The following is a 15465-nucleotide window of genomic DNA, read 5'->3' on the forward strand; positions in this document are numbered from 1 at the left end:
TACAGTAACTTAAGTATTTGCAATTAGTTACTTCCACCCGAGTGTGACATCATGTCACAAACAGGATGAAATGTGGGTTTTCAGTGGTGTTCAATGTGTGTGTGTGTGTGTGTGTGTGTGTGTGTTTGTGTGTGTGTGTGTGTGTGTGTGTGTGTTTGTCTCCGCCTGCTGGACACAAAGAAAACTGCCATGAGAGAAGAAAAAAACAACACAAGTTTAGAGACAAACATGTTAAAACATAATCTGTCTCAGGTTTGATGTGTTTGAAGAAGAAAAAGAAGAATTAGAAGAGGAGGAAGAAGAGAGGAGGAAGAAGAGAGGAGGAGGAGAATGAGGAAGAAGAGAGGAGGAGGAGAATGAGGAAGAGGACAGTCAGTAAACACAGAACCAGTTTGAACATGATGAGCTCATCAGAAAACAAGTTTCAGCCTGTCAGTCCCACAACAAACACCGACTGAAAACACACTGAAGAACCTGTCTGAGGTACGTGTACTTTACTCGAGTACTACTTCATTTACTTTTTACATTAAAAAAACAAACATGTAGTGTGAATTAATGCTTCTGCTCCTCCATCCATCTGAAATCAGCTCCATATTAATGTCACATGTTCGTTATATCATATTCTTCCTATGATCACTTCATTTCAAAAGGTTTTTTAATTCAACTCCAAACACACACTATGTTTTTAGTGTAAAGAATCTGGGATGTGACACCTGAATAATCAATGAGTTTTGCTGATGAGTGATAATCAATCAATCAAACATTCCTTGTTCTCATGAATCAGCAATTTAATTTATTTCCTCTCTCGGTTTGTCCGCTTCCTCTGTTGTCATGGAGACGACTTGGCTGCTGTCACATGGTAGAAACAGTCTGAGTCAGTTCCCACTTTATTAACCTGAGATCATTCAAATAAAACTTCATATTTACAGACAAACAGCTGAAAACCTGAGACCCAAACACACAAACACACAGTTCATAAATATATTCAACACAAATATATGAGAACAGAACCCCGACGCACTGTAAAAACATGATGATACACCACTTAAAGGATGGGATGTTAGTGAGGCTCGTTTTAAAAATAAAATTCAACCTGGCCTCTTTTATTAACGGTTTCTCCAACACTGTTAAAGTAACAAAAAAAAAAAAAACTGAACTGAAAAAATCAGGAAAACAAGAAGAAAACAAAACAAACAAAAAAAAAAACTGCAGCAAAGATTCATTTCATTACATGAAAACAACTTGGAGCTAAATGCTAACACCAGTAATGCTAACATGATGTTTAGCAGGTGAGATGTTCACCATCTCAGTTTAGCATGTTAGCATGCTAACATTAGCTAGTTATCAGTGAACACAGTGAGTGAGTGCAGCTGAGGCTGATGGGAATGTCTGTAGTCCTGCAGGTATTTGGTCAGAAGCTCTTTGCATTCATCCGAGAAAAAAAGGTTCTGTTTTCTGGATTAATCAGATTTTTTATGTGTGAAAAAAAAAAGGTTATTTTTCTGGACTAGATAAAATTCATGGGACAAAATCACTTCTCCTTCTCTGGATTTAATTAGTTTTATATGTTTAAAAAATATGTTAATGTATTTGAATAAATAAGATCATTTTTCAGGCAAAGAAAATGAACATTTTTCTGAATTAATGAAGTAATTTTCTAAGTTAAAATATTGGTTCTGTTTTTTTAAATTAATGGCAGACAGACAGGAGAAACAGCATGTCAGGCAGCAGCTGGTGATGTCGTCATGGTGATAGCAGTGATGATGTCATATAGGTTTGGTGGTGCTGTTATAAACAAGCGTGTCCTGCTCCGACAGCGCCTCGTGGGCGGGGCCTGTGGCGACAGGCCGATGGGAGCGTTCCTTTCTGGATTTGAGGAAGCAGTAGGTGAGGATCGCCAGCAGAGCCAAGATGGCCACCGACAGCAGAACGGCCAACGCTATGTTACCTGAGGAGGAGGAGACAGTGAGGTCACTTCCTGTCAGGAAGAAACAACAAACTGTCAGCCATCTTGTCTTTTAAGGGTAGAGTTTTTCTTACCTGAGTCACTTTCTTCTTCTTTCTCAAAACGATCAAACAGCCCTCTGAAATACACACTTTGCTCTGCGCACACACACACACACACACACACACACACACACACACACACACACACACACACACACACAAATATATGGGACTCCATGGAATATAATATGTAGTATATTTGAAAGTGTGCATTTGTACAGTATGTAGTAATATGTGTATTATATGTAGTCCCGTGTAGTACTGTGTGTGTAGTGTGTGTAGTGTGTGTAGTACCAGTGACTCCATCACACGTGTTGCTGCACTTCTTTTCCTCCTCGAAGTTGTTCCCGTTGGCATCACAGCCGCCGAAGGTGAAGCGGTAGCACTTCCTGTTCAGAGGGTCATAGTACCAGCGGGTGTGACTCGCCCGACACGGTCCGGTGTGGGGGGGCTCTGAGCACCGAGCTGAGGGGGGCAGGGTCAATGTTAGCATGTAGCATGTTAGCGCTGAGTGTTAGCAGGCGCTCAGATAAACAAAGAGGCCGACCTTTCTTCTGGTTCACGTCGATGTCCAGCAGCCGGGTGAAGGTCTGGTTCACTGAGGAAGAGGAGGAGGAGGAAGAGAAGAAGGAAGGTCACGTGAGGAAGATGTGAGGTTTACTGTGTGTGTGTGTGTGTGTGTGTGTGTGTTACATTTGCTGCAGTGCTCCTCGTCCGCTCCGTCCTTGCAGTGTTTCACACCATCACACTCCAGACCTCTGTCCAGACAGCAGCCACTGCCACAGGTCAGCTGATCGGGACGACACGTAGCGCCACACACCTCTGAACACAAACACACACACACACACACACACACACACACACACACACACACACACACACACACATTTATCCTGGACATCCTGAACATACTGCAGAGCTGATATGAAGAGGTGCATTGTGGGACTGACCAGTAGCAGGCGGATCGATGCTCCTCTCTGACAACGCTGCAGACAAAAACACACAAACATTACTGTGTGTGTGTCTGCAGGTGTGTATGTTCAGGTGTGTATGTTCAGGTGTGTGTGTTCAGGTGTGTGTGTTCAGGTGTGTGTGTTACCTGTCACTCCTCTGCAGGCAGACTCACACTCCTTCTTTGACAGGAAGTTGTTGTTGTTTTGTTTACAGCCTCCAAACACAAACTGCTCACAGTTGCCCGTCTCAGTGTTGTAACGCCAACGAGGAAACGCAGCGCGACACGGGCCGACCTTCACTGGAGCCAGACAGTACACTGTGAGACAGACAGGTGGACAGGCAGAGAGAGAGACAAGAAGACAGACAGTATATTAAGTTTTCATCATGTTTGATTGTGACACACAGACAGAAACAGAACTGATCCACTGATGAAGATCACATGATCTGACTGAAAGCTCCAGGAGAATCTTGTGAGTGTCCCTTGAGTTACTATACTATACACACACACACACACACACACACACACACAAACACACACACAAATTTGGATGGGAACTAATTTAATATAGTAATGATGTCATCTCCCACAATGCACTGCACAAATGAGATGCAGAAGCTGCTCAGAGCAGAATAATCCTTCTCCACATGATGAATTTAAACTTTAACCCACACAGGGTGTGTCTGGTAACCATGGTAACGTGTAGTATTTACAGTGTGTCAGTGCTGCAGACGGTCACATGTTCGTCAACAGTTTTACAACCTGAGCTGAAGAGTGTGTGTGTGTGTGTGCGTGTGTGAGTGTGTGTGTGTGTGTGTGAGACTGTGTGTGTGTGTGTGTGTGTGTGTGTGTGTGAGACTGTGTGTGTGTGTGTGACTGTGTGTGTGTGTGTGTGAGACTGTGTGTGTGTGTGTGTGTGTGTGTGTGTGTGAGACTGTGTGTGTGTGTGTGTGTGTGTGTGTGTGTGAGACTGTGTGTGTGTGTGTGTGTGTGTGTGTGAGACTGTGTGTGTGTGTGTGTGTGTGTGTGTGTGAGTGTGTGTGTGTGCACGTGTGCAGTATTCCAGTTTAACCAGTTTGAGTCGAGGTGTGGATCCTCAGTGTGAATCACTTCAGAGAACACAGACACACTTTGATTCTGTTTAACTGATCGATAAACTGTCATTAAGACAGAATCAAACTGATTAATAAACTGTCAATAAAGCAGAACTGATCAATAACACTGATAACATTAAATAAAACTCTAATGTTTCCCATGAGTACTCACAGCTGGACAGCTCCGGGCTGAGGACGAGGACGCTGACCTTGGCAGTGTGTGATTGGCCGTTGGAGTCGGTGACGGTCAGCTGGAAGACGTACGAGCCCTGCTGCAGGTCGGAGAGTCGCACCTGGTCAGGTAGATCTGTTTTCTGAAAGGTCACATTGAACTTTATTTAAAACTTTATTAAGCTGGACGCCAAATAATGTCTGTCTGCTTCAGAGATACATTCAAATTAAAAGAAAAAAACTCCCTCAGCTCTGTCATTGATCACATACATGCTGAACGTACCTGCACACTCACCTGTACAGAATTAACGGTCCAGGTTTTATATTCCAGCAAATGTTTTAGTCAAAAAGTGAAGCAGACAAAAACTGTGAGGAATTTTGAATAGACTTTGGTCTAATGGACGCTGATCCACTGAACATAAACCATTAAGATAATTTTCCTGACTTTGTTAGAATCAGAGTAGCTGTTTCCGTCCAGCTGATATCCCATTGGTTGTCCATACCTGTGCTCAGCCCCGCCCCCCTGTGACTCAGTAGTTTTTACCTCCAACTTAACGCGGGTGTCTCCGCTCTTCAGAGTCCACTTGTAGTCGGTGATGTGGGCGTCACCCAGCGCCAAACTCTCAATGCCGTTGAGTGTCACCGTCTCTCCGGGCTGAACGACGACATCACGACCTGCGATGGCGATGGGCGGAGCCTGCTTACCTGGAGATGCACAGTGATGTCACAGAAGAACGATTTTTATAAACAGCCTCAGTCAATCTGATCATGTGATTCACCAACATGTCGTCAAAACAACAGAACACATTGATCACAGACGATAAACAGAACGACCACTGGAGACCAGCGACGGTCACATGACAATAAACCGCCACGTGAAACAGAGAGCAGCGTAAAAATTGCTTCTGCATATTTAGGTGTTTTCTGTAGAAACAGACAGTAACAGAGGAGCTAACAGCTAACAGCTAACAGGAACCATTAGCTCCTTTAACAACCAAACTAAAGCTGTCTGACCATCAGGAAACTTTCACCAAAATCAGAAAATAAAGAATAAAATGAGGAACTTCAGTGGAACTAAATTTTTAAATTTACTTAAATTTAATTATTTTCCAAGAATAAATTAAAAATACCAGCTAGCTAGCAAACAATGTAACATAAATCTGAGTGACAGCACTCAGATTTATTTATTTATTTGTTTTAGTCATCAGTATCTACATATTGATTGAATTCTACTTTTAATTTACATCAGTAAACTCAGATTTACTGAACTGAGTTTTAAATTGTGCAGCATTTCATTTCATTTAAACTTGATTTTACTAAACTCAGATCAGAACTAATCTGAGATTATATCAGATTAAACAGTCTAATGATTCTCTCAGTAAAGATCATCTGATCATATTGATTTGATAGCCTGTATTGACTGACATTGGTTTGATACTGATCCATATTGATCCTGTAGTGACGACACAGACTCACCTGGTGGCCCCTGCGGCCCCTGCAGGTGTTTCAGGTACACGTTCTCTCTGATGTAGCTCCGGTATCCGACCCGGTTCACGAACCTACACACGAAGCGGTTTCTGTGGACGCAGTTGAACATGACGCAGGTGCGGTTCTCTGCCGCTTCCTCGGCGGTGCCGCGCGGCTCCAGCAGCGCCAGGTTGCAGCGCGGATCCTCGCAGCACGCGCGTTCACAGGCCTCCTCGGAGCGCACATGCGCGGTGAAGAGCAGAGCCGCTCCCTCATTCACCGCGTCCTCCACGTCCAGCACGAAGTTCTCCTGACCAGGGCGGAAAGTTCCGCTGCACGCCGCGTCGTCTGCCGCTGCGCCGGAGCGCAGCAGCAGGAGGAGGAGGAGGAGGAGGGAGGAAGATGGAGGCATCTCTGGTTGCTGTCAGACTGAACGTAGAAGAAGGAAAACACCTGAGTGACCGCGTCCTGCCGCGTCTCACCGCTCCGTCTGACGCTCCCGCGGCAGCAGAAGAACCGAGCGTCTGTCCGGTGACAGAGAACAAACGAGTTAAAAACAGAACAAACCGAGTGTGTGTGTGTGTGTGAGTGTTCTGATGTTCTCTGTGCTGCTCCTCACTCAGGTGTGCTTCACCTGCTCACATACAGGAAGTGCACGAGGACACTCCTCTGACAGGACAATTACACTGACGTCACACAGGTGTGGTGACACCTGGAGGAGCAGAAAAGAAAAAAAAAACCCACAAATACTGTCTGTTTATTGTTGACATGTTTACATCACGTATGGGACGTTCAGTGCTGTGTTCCAGGTTAAATAAATTAAACTGACTTTACAGATTTACTTTACTTTTGTTTGGTTGATTTTAAAGAAATAAACTTTATTTATTTAAGTCAGTCAAACCTAAACACGGAATACTTCTACTCTTACTGATACTAATATTACTGTGTGTGTGTGTGTGTGGACAGTCTGTATTATTCAACACTTCAGATGATATTTGTAAATTCTGCATTTTGTCTGCAACACATTTATAAACTTATTTATTGATATGTGATTAAATTAATCAGTTTTTATTTGTTTTTATGAGTGAATGTGGAACTGAGAAAAAAAATCTAAATTTCTAAACTGTCTGTCAGAAAACAGCCTCATCCCAGACAAGAATTCACAACTTCAAACTATTTAAACATTTTAAAAATGGTGAAAAATTGATCCTGTCACAATCTTGCCAGTTGAAAAATGTCTCTCAAAGTCCAAGATGTCGTCCTCAAATGTCTTATTTTGTCCACAACTCAAAGATATTCAGTTTACTGTCAGAGAGGAGGAAAGAAAACAGAAAATATTCAGTTAAGAAGCTGAAATCAGAGAATCTGGACACTTTTTTGTCTTAAAAAATGACTCTATGGGACGCCACTATAGCTCAGTCAGTAGGGCGTGTGCACCACGTATCGAGGCTGTTAGTCCTCTGCAGCGGCTGCCGGTTTTAATCCCGCCTGTGGCTCATTTGCTGCGTGTCATCCCGTCTCTTCACCCCCCTTTCCTGTCATACCTTCAGCTGTCACTGTCAATAATGGCAAAAATGCCCAAAAAATAACCTTAAAAAAAAAAATGACTCTATTATCAAAATAGTTGATTAATTTAATATTAAGTAACCTGATTGACAGTTGCAGCTCTACACAGATGGTGCTTCTCTCCAGAGATAAGAAGTAACTAAGTACAAATACTTTGTTACTGTACTTAAGTAGAGTTTTCAAGTGTCTGTACTTTACTCAAATATTTATTTTTCTGACAACTTTTTACTTTTCCTCTCTAAATCTGAGCACAAATATTCTGAACGTTCTACACATTTTCAGAACGTCGTTTGTTTGAATGCAGGATGAAAAGAGACGAGTTGAAAACGTAACAATATACAACGAAAACGACAAACGAGACGAGAGACGTAAAAGACAAAATGAGATGAAACGATGTAACAAGACAAAGAAAAATTAACAGGTGAGAAATGACGTAAAAGATACAAGAAGACAAAAAGACATGACGAGATGAAAATGACATAAAAGACAGAGAGGGAGGAGAAAAGGTTCAGGTGTCTTTGCACAGAAACAGTCAGTAGAAATGTCCTTGACTTTTTACTTTGAGAGCCTCAACTTTTCACTTTTACTGCAGTAAACAGTCAGTACTTCTACTTTTACTCGAGTATCTGTACTTTGACACTTTGCCTTCTTTAAACTGAATAAAAGTCAGAGGTAGACGTTGTAAAAGTACTTTGTATAAACGTGTCATCAGCGCTGACGGTTCGTCTGTGAGCGTCATTATTTACAGACTGATGGTTTCACAGGTTTTTGGAGACGTGCCACTCGTTGTAACAGTCCCGCCCGGGGATGAAGCACAGCGGCGTATCGCAGGACGAGCACTTCACTGGCGTCTTGGCGTGGCACTGCCTGCACTTGAGCCGTCCGGCCGTGCTGTGTCCGCTGATGTGGACCGCTCTGTGATGAGCGCCGCGAGGAGGGGGAGGCCCGGGGGGCGTGTAGCGGGCCGTGGAGCCGGAGCCCACCGCCGCCAGCTGCTCGGCGAGGGTCTCTCTGAATGCCTTCTGGTACAGCGGCGCCTCTCCTTTACCTTTGGCGAGTTCTCTGTGCAGCAGAAAGGCGTTGGCGATGGCGACGTCCACCAGGTGATAGAAGAAGGCCTTGTACCACTTCTGTGTCCTCCGGAGGACTTTGTAGGACTCGACCAGGGTGTCAGACAGGTCCACGCCACCACTGCACCTGGACGGACAGGAAGGACACCGCACGGACACAAATATACCATGAGGTCATGACGTCCCATCAGGGTGTGTTTTTGTCACAGAACTGATTGGTGATCGTCTCTGCAGCTCCGGATTTTTACATTTTCATTTTCATTGTTGTAAGTTCTACACTGTAAAAACAAAAGAGTTGAGAAAACTCAGGAAAGGAAACGTGCTGATTTTTAAGTTTTGAAAAAGTTTTCTTCTTTTGATAAACTTAAATCTTTGAGTTTTAGAAACCCAAAAAAGTTAATAAAAAAAAAATCACTGAGTAAATTAATTGAAGTGCACGATGGATCAAATATTTGCACACAATATTTTTCATCTGACAAGATTGTGACATTAATTAATGAGTCATTTTTGAATAAAAATTCTCTGATTTCAGCTTCTGAATGTGAATATCTTCTGGTTTCTTTACTCCTCTCTGACCGTAAATTAAATATCTTTGAGTTGTGGACGAAACGAGACATTTGAGGACGTCATCTTGGACAGAAATCAGAGATTAGAAATTCCAGCTTCCTGGTAGAAACAGAACAAGCAGACAGACTGTTACATTTCAAAGACGTCAAACGTGGTTAAACACGAGGTCCATACCGGTTGTAGTCCTTCACCGCTGGCGGGACTGGGACGTCTCTCTGCGTCCACTGTCCGTCTGGACCTTTGATCCTCCTCTGCACCGTGTCGTCGCTGTGCGCTGTGTGGATGGTTGAACACAGGGACACGTCCCTCGTGTCTCGCCACTGGACGAAGAGCAGCGAGTCCCTTCTGATCCAGCGAATGCTGCCGCGGGCAGACTTCGAGCCCAGACCGTTGCCTGTCGTTTTTGGGAATCCAGACTTGTTCCTGCTGGTTCCACATGCCCAGATCCTCTTCTGAAGGAGGTCGCAGAACAGGGCGGGGCTTGTGTACAAGGTGTCCACGAACAGCTTGTAGCCGGTGCCCAGCCGCCGTGTGTTGAGCAGCTCCGTCACCGACTCGGAGTCGAAGCCGTTCCCCTCACAGACGAAGAAGTCCCAGACGTACCCGTTGCTGGAGTCGGCCAGAACGAGCAGTTTGAAGCCACCCTTCACAGGTTTGTGCTTCACATGATGTCTGAGTCCACCGCGAGCGTCAGAGGCCACCACGCGCTCATCAACAGAGATCTCCTGGCCGGGCTGATAGTTCCGTTTGCAGGCGTCCCTCATCTCCTCGTACAGCGGTTTGATTTTGCAGAGACGGTCGAAGCCCACCGTTCCTCTCCTCTTCTCATTGTCGGCGTCCACCGCCGGGCTGCTGAGGTGAAGGCTCCGACAGATCCTCAGGAACTTCCCGCCTGTCATCACTGCTTTGGGGAACGGGAGGCCATACAGCTTTCCGCCGCGCCAGTAATCGCTGAGCGATGCGCACTTGACCACGCCCATGTAGACGACCAGGGACAGGAATGAAAACATGTCCTGCAGGGTGAGTTCGGTCCACGGGACGGATGGCGTGGAGCGGCGGGCGGAGCCGTAGTCGTTGGTGTTTTGAACGATGGTCTGCAGAACAGAGTTGGAGAAGAACAGCTGGAAGAGCTGCAGCGGCGAGTACACGGCCATCCGGGCGAGCCGCGGTCCGGGGGAGTGGCACGGTCTGAAGGTGGGCTGCAGCGGCATCACATCTGGCACGGTGATGTCATTCCATCTCTCTCCAGATGTGCTGCCGGATAACTCAGCTCGACTCTGATGTCCTCTAGGTGTCCTCCTGCTGGCAGAACGCTTCTGTCCTGAGAGGGTCCCGTCCCCCTCCTCCTCCTCCGTACGTTGTCTCTTACCGACGGGACTGTCCGGCTCCCAGAGCGCCCAATCATCTCCGTCAGACGAACGCCTGTGACGTGAAAATAAAGACGTTGACAAAACTTTTCTATCTACTGACAGCAGGTCACGGTCGTCTCCATACATGCTGTCATTAAGGCTTACTTCCACCGTCGACTAATCTGTCAATCGTTTTCTCAATTAATCAATTAGTGGTTTGATCCATAAAATATCAGTAAATGTTGATAAATGTTGATATTCAGTTTACTGTCAGAGAGGAATAAAGAAACCAGAAAATATTCACATTTAAGAAGCTGAAATCAGAGAATTTAGACTTTTTTCTTCTACTTCTGTCTTTATTTGTGTCATATAAGAAGCTGAGAATATTGTTGTTGTTGTTGTTTTTAAATTGTAAAATGACTTGATACTTCCAGGATTAAAGCTCTGAAGCATCAGCGCAGTGAATGATGGGAGATTCACTTCCGGAATCAGAGTCAGTATTACATTTTAAATATTTATCATAATTCAAACTAAACCTGCCTTCTGTCCACAGATATAACTGCTATAATAGTACTAATAAAAACGGTTTACTTGTGTACAGTGACGTCTCGACCCTCCAGGAACATGTTCTGCTCCTCCTCCTCTTCCTCCTCCTCCTCTTCCTCCTTCTCTTCCTCCTCTTCCTCCTCTTCCTCCTCCTCCTCCTCCTCCTCCTCTTCCTCCTCTTCCTCCTCCTCTTCCTCCTCCTCCTCCTCCTCAGATGACACTTCGCTCTGTTCTTCCGGCTCTTCGTCCTCAGACTGGTCGCTTTCTCTCCGCCTGCCTTCCTCCGGCAGTTCTAAACCCACCAGGTGCGTCAGCGTCTCTGTCGCCATTTTGTGTTCTCAAGAAGTCTGCAGAACTCTGACAGAACCCGCAGACGGGACCGGAGAACCGGCGACAGGCCGTTGGCGCGCTTTCCGCCCGGCCTTCCTTGTTGTACCTTTAAAGCTGCCCGCAGCACCCACGTGACCTCGTTCTCGTGATTTCATTGGCTACACGAAGCGTCAAGGGGAGAAGGAGGGCGGGCACTTCCTGTCAACGAGGACTCTGATTGGCTGCTGTGGCGTAGCGTGCGGGCTATAGAAGAAGCCGTGTATAGAAGGTAACCCTAGATATGTGAAAGATCTCGCGAGACAGTACTCTGTTACAAGTTAAAGTACTGCATTCACAATGTTAATCTATTTCTACTCCACTACATTTATCTTTCATTCATAAAACAAACTGATGTTTATTCAAGTACAGCTGACATCATCAGGCCAGTAATCAATCTGATCGATCGACAGGATCTGAGTCCTTCCTTTGAATTATTATTGTAAATGTAAAGTATCTGACTGTTGGTAGTGAAGGTGTCACTGAGGGCTCACTGTGACGCAGAACTATTACAAACCAATCAATCAATCAATCAATCACTCACTCAATCAATCAATCAATCAGCTGATTAATCCATAAAGAAAATAATCAATTGTTGAAAATGGGTTCCAGCTCAACAAACTCCAACACTAACATCTGCTTTTTCTGATGAGATCAGACAGAAGAACGGTCTCAGAGTACTACAGAGTACTTTTTTTTTTTTTTTTTTTTTTTTTAACACATTGTTGTACTGTGAATACTTTAGGTACATGTTCATGATTACAGTTACATACTTTTACTGAAGTAATATTTCCAAACAGGACTTCAACCTTTTAGATTTACTTCCTCCACCTCTGCTCTCCACCAGGGGGCGACACAGACCAGCTAACATCAACCGTTATTATTATTATTGTTATTATTATTATTATTGTTGTTGTTGTTGTTGTTGTTGTTGTTGTTGTTGTTGTTGTTGAGTCATATGAGGAGCATAAAAAGAGAAAATCTGTAACATAATAAATAATAACAGTGGAAAAATCAGTAAATAAAAAACTGTATAAATATGATGTGTGTTACTAAAGAAGGCGTCACATGGACAGGAAATGACGAGTCAGTCCAAAGAAAGGGTCAACAGGGGAAAGAATGAGGACAAATAAAGTCAAAAAGTAATATATGAAACATTTTTAAAATATCCAGAAAAATATATGATGACATATTAGGGCCATAAGGTTCATAATAAAAAGAAATCTGAGAATTTTTGTCTTTTTTCTTTTTTTTTAATTAAATTAAAAAGAACTTCAAATGATTAAAGCATTAATTAATCCTGTCAAAGTAAAAAAAAAAAAAACTGATATCCTCTGAGAGTTTTTTCCCATAAATTTGTGACTTCAATCTTCAATCAATCCCAGTGATCCACGATTATTATTTATTTTAACCGAATAGCCCTAAGACACTGGACAACATGTGGACAGGAGGACCTGAGAATACCCCCCCCCCCCCCCACCTCAGAGGAAGTGTGGGCGGTGCTCCTGCTCCCTCCTGTTGAATTATTAACCCTCCCTCCACCAGCGGTGACATTTCCAGCAGCAGCAGCGGGTCTTCAAAGCAGCATCTTGTGGATCTGATTTCTCCCCACAGTGCTGCGTTCACAGTCAGTCAGGATATTCAAACCTCCAGGCTGCAGAAACCTGATGTCTCTGTCTGTCCCTCTCTCTCTGTCTCTTGTCCTCCTGCAGTCTGCAGCAGTCAGATGTGTCTGAGCTCTCTAATCCCTGCTGTCTGACTGCAGGCTGATCAATAAATCTGATCAGTTTGTTCCTAATCACACTGCAGCTTTAATCATGTGACCCTCGGTCATATCGATCTGTCCACTGCACTTACACTCGTCCTCCTGTCCTCATGTTTTTCTAAATATACAACAAGGTGTAACAAAACAAAAAAGAGGTAATGAGACACCTGTGATGTTCACATACACACATTGGAGCGGCCTCTTTAATTTTTCAGTAGTTTTCTGCTGACCTCTGATCAGATGTTAGCGGCTCGTCTCGATCTGTCGTCATGTAAACATCATTTAAACTGTTGAGACAAAAGAAGAACATGTAAAATGTTCTCCTGCATAAATTAAAGGATGTAAAGGTCACATCAGCAGAGGAAACCACCACTCTGATCTGACATCAGGTGTTCCTGCAGGATCATACCTGTCCACCTCTCAAAGGGACAGGAGACGGACCACAATGCACTGCAGCAGCCTCCAAAGACCAGAATGCACTGGACAGATTGGATTTTCGTGACATGACACTTTGAGTTATTCAAATATTCAACCTGAGGAACAGGTTTAGACCCGTTCAGTGGGGGGTGAGGGTGCTGAAAAGCATTATGGGAAATGTAGGAAGTCAGTCTGACGTAGATAAAACTGGTTATGTGAATGCATCACCATCAAATGCACTTCAGTATGTACAACAGCAAGTGAAGGCATCACTGTCCTAATGCCAGTGAACACACACTGAACTCATCCTGTCTGAGCTAAAAATAAAAATCCATCCTGCTGTTTTGATTTGATGCTTCAGATAAAACTGACCTCTACAAATAAAATGTTGCCGACCTCCTTGCTGTGTTTTTACATCCCGGCCTGCAGATAAGAGACTCTAAGGTACACTGAAAATATGCAAATCACTGAGAGAGGAAGCAGACAGAGATGGAGGATAACAGGCAGAAATGAGAGGGAGGATTAAAATGCAGCACAGCTGCTCAGCTCCGTCATTAGCAACACCATTAGCTAACGTTGCTAAACACAACCAGGACACACAGCTTTCTGAGGTCTTGCCTGAAAGTTCAAGTTCACTGAGTCCAGACAGGAAAGGAAGGAAAATCTGAAGCTGTGTTTCCTTTTTAGGAGCTGAAGAGACTGCTTTAAAATTCAGCCAAAATAAAGCTAAATCAATCTGTCTGTTAGCTTTAGCCTCAGCTTGTTCATCATACTACACTCAGACGAAAGATCACAGGTCCTGGGTCATGATAACATGCTTACAGACTGAGGCTAAAGCTAACTGGTCCCAGGTCATGTTACCATGCTAATGGACTGATGCTAAAGCTAACAGGTCCCAGGTCATGTTACCATGCTAACGGACTGATGCTAAAGCTAACAGGTCCCAGGTCATGATATCATGCTTATGGACTGATGCTAAAGCTAACAGGTCCCAGGTCATGTTATCATGCTAATGGACTGATGCTAAAGCTAACAGGTCCCAGGTCATGTTATCATGCTAACGGACTGATGCTAAAGCTAACAGGTCCCAGGTCATGTTACCATGCTAACGGACTGATGCTAAAGCTAACAGGTCCCAGGTCATGATACCATGCTAACGGACTGATGCTAAAGCTAACTGGTCCCAGGTCATGATACCATGCTAACGGACTGATGCTAAAGCTAACTGGTCCCAGGTCATGATACCATGCTAACGGACTGATGCTAAAGCTAACAGGTCCCAGGTCATGATACCATGCTAACGGACTGATGCTAAAGCTAACAGGTCCCAGGTCATGTTATCATGTGATTCTTTATGTTTATACGAGCTTTAAGCTTCACACTCTGTGGGTGACATCACAGAAAATGGCCACCGTATGAATATGGTGTAAAGCAGTCATTAGGTGCGTTCGAGATGATCCAGGCTGTGCAGAATCGATCAGAGGCAGTCGGCACACAATGCATGCCGGTTAGATCTGTGTCCGACTTGATCCCGACTTACTCTGATGTCATGCACACGTGGGCAACGATGACCTCACGAGATCGAGGCGGCCGCAGTTTGTAGAGCCAGGCGCCGCAGCTGCTCTCCACCGACTGCAAACACCTGACTGTCACCTGATCGCAAGCAGATATTTAGTGTCTGATAATAATAAAGGTTCTATATATATGACTGATCAAAAGAACAGTTTGGTTCTTTACAAGGCAGATAAAAGAACAGATGAGTCAAAAGGAGGATCTCTTCTATTTTAACTTCAATCAACGATCAAGAACGCACTTTATTTCTTCAGGTATGATCATGACCTGCAGACTACAGGTGACCTACAGGTGATCTGACAGGATGTTCGTGTCTCTTCCTCTACTCTCTCATAAGTCTGTTGAAAACTGTCCAACTTGACTGCAGCTTTTCGTCTCCACCTCCTGCTGCTGATCTCGTCTCTCCAGGCGACGCGCACTTCATCTCAAACGAACCTGTTGATTGCAGTAAAACTCTTGTGGGATTTAACAACGTGGAATAAAAGTTATAACCACTTTTTGTTGAAACGGCGTCCTGTTGGAAGTTTGATGTCTTTTCTTCTCTCCAACAACAAAC

At 44.2% G+C, this 15465-nt stretch overlaps 2 protein-coding genes across 2 annotated transcripts; both read right to left on the bottom strand.

Annotated features, from left to right (window-relative positions):
• Positions 1 to 869: 869 nt before the first annotated feature.
• On the bottom strand, positions 870 to 6298 carry spint1b (serine peptidase inhibitor, Kunitz type 1 b). Its single transcript, XM_084736812.1, has 10 exons — positions 5701 to 6298; positions 4769 to 4929; positions 4226 to 4367; positions 3107 to 3277; positions 2958 to 2993; positions 2701 to 2829; positions 2555 to 2605; positions 2302 to 2472; positions 2041 to 2103; positions 870 to 1948 (listed from the first exon to the last, which is right to left on the bottom strand). Exons 1-10 carry the CDS (start codon positions 6101 to 6103, stop codon positions 1767 to 1769), a joined length of 1509 nt encoding a protein of 502 aa, XP_084592938.1. The 5' UTR covers positions 6104 to 6298; the 3' UTR covers positions 870 to 1766.
• A 1710-nt stretch (positions 6299 to 8008) lies between these two features.
• LOC146314905 (piggyBac transposable element-derived protein 4) lies at positions 8009 to 10390 on the bottom strand. The gene is made up of 2 exons (XM_084737117.1): positions 9069 to 10390; positions 8009 to 8454 (listed from the first exon to the last, which is right to left on the bottom strand). The coding sequence occupies exons 1-2, from the start codon at positions 10388 to 10390 to the stop codon at positions 8016 to 8018; spliced, it is 1761 nt and encodes a 586-aa protein (XP_084593243.1). The 3' UTR covers positions 8009 to 8015.
• Positions 10391 to 15465: the final 5075 nt, after the last annotated feature.

This window comes from Lutjanus erythropterus, chromosome 15 (assembly GCF_056507025.1).
Source record: "Lutjanus erythropterus isolate fLutEry1 chromosome 15, fLutEry1.hap2, whole genome shotgun sequence".
NCBI classification, from domain to species: domain Eukaryota; kingdom Metazoa; phylum Chordata; class Actinopteri; order Lutjaniformes; family Lutjanidae; genus Lutjanus; species Lutjanus erythropterus.

Excerpts from the sequence above, each read along its gene's own strand:
- spint1b (XM_084736812.1), bottom strand. The coding sequence starts at position 6,103 with ATGCCTCCATCTTCCTCCCTCCTCCTCCTCCTCCTCCTGCTGCTGCGC. Across the intron at positions 4,930-5,700 it reads GGGGCCGCAGGGGCCACCAG|GTAAGCAGGCTCCGCCCATC; the intron begins GTGAGTCTGTGT and ends GTGCATCTCCAG. Across the intron at positions 2,606-2,700 it reads CGAGGAGCACTGCAGCAAAT|TGAACCAGACCTTCACCCGG; the intron begins GTAACACACACA and ends CCTCTTCCTCAG.
- LOC146314905 (XM_084737117.1), bottom strand. The coding sequence starts at position 10,390 with ATGTATGGAGACGACCGTGACCTGCTGTCAGTAGATAGAAAAGTTTTG. Across the intron at positions 8,455-9,068 it reads GCGGTGAAGGACTACAACCG|GTGCAGTGGTGGCGTGGACC; the intron begins GTATGGACCTCG and ends CTGTCCGTCCAG.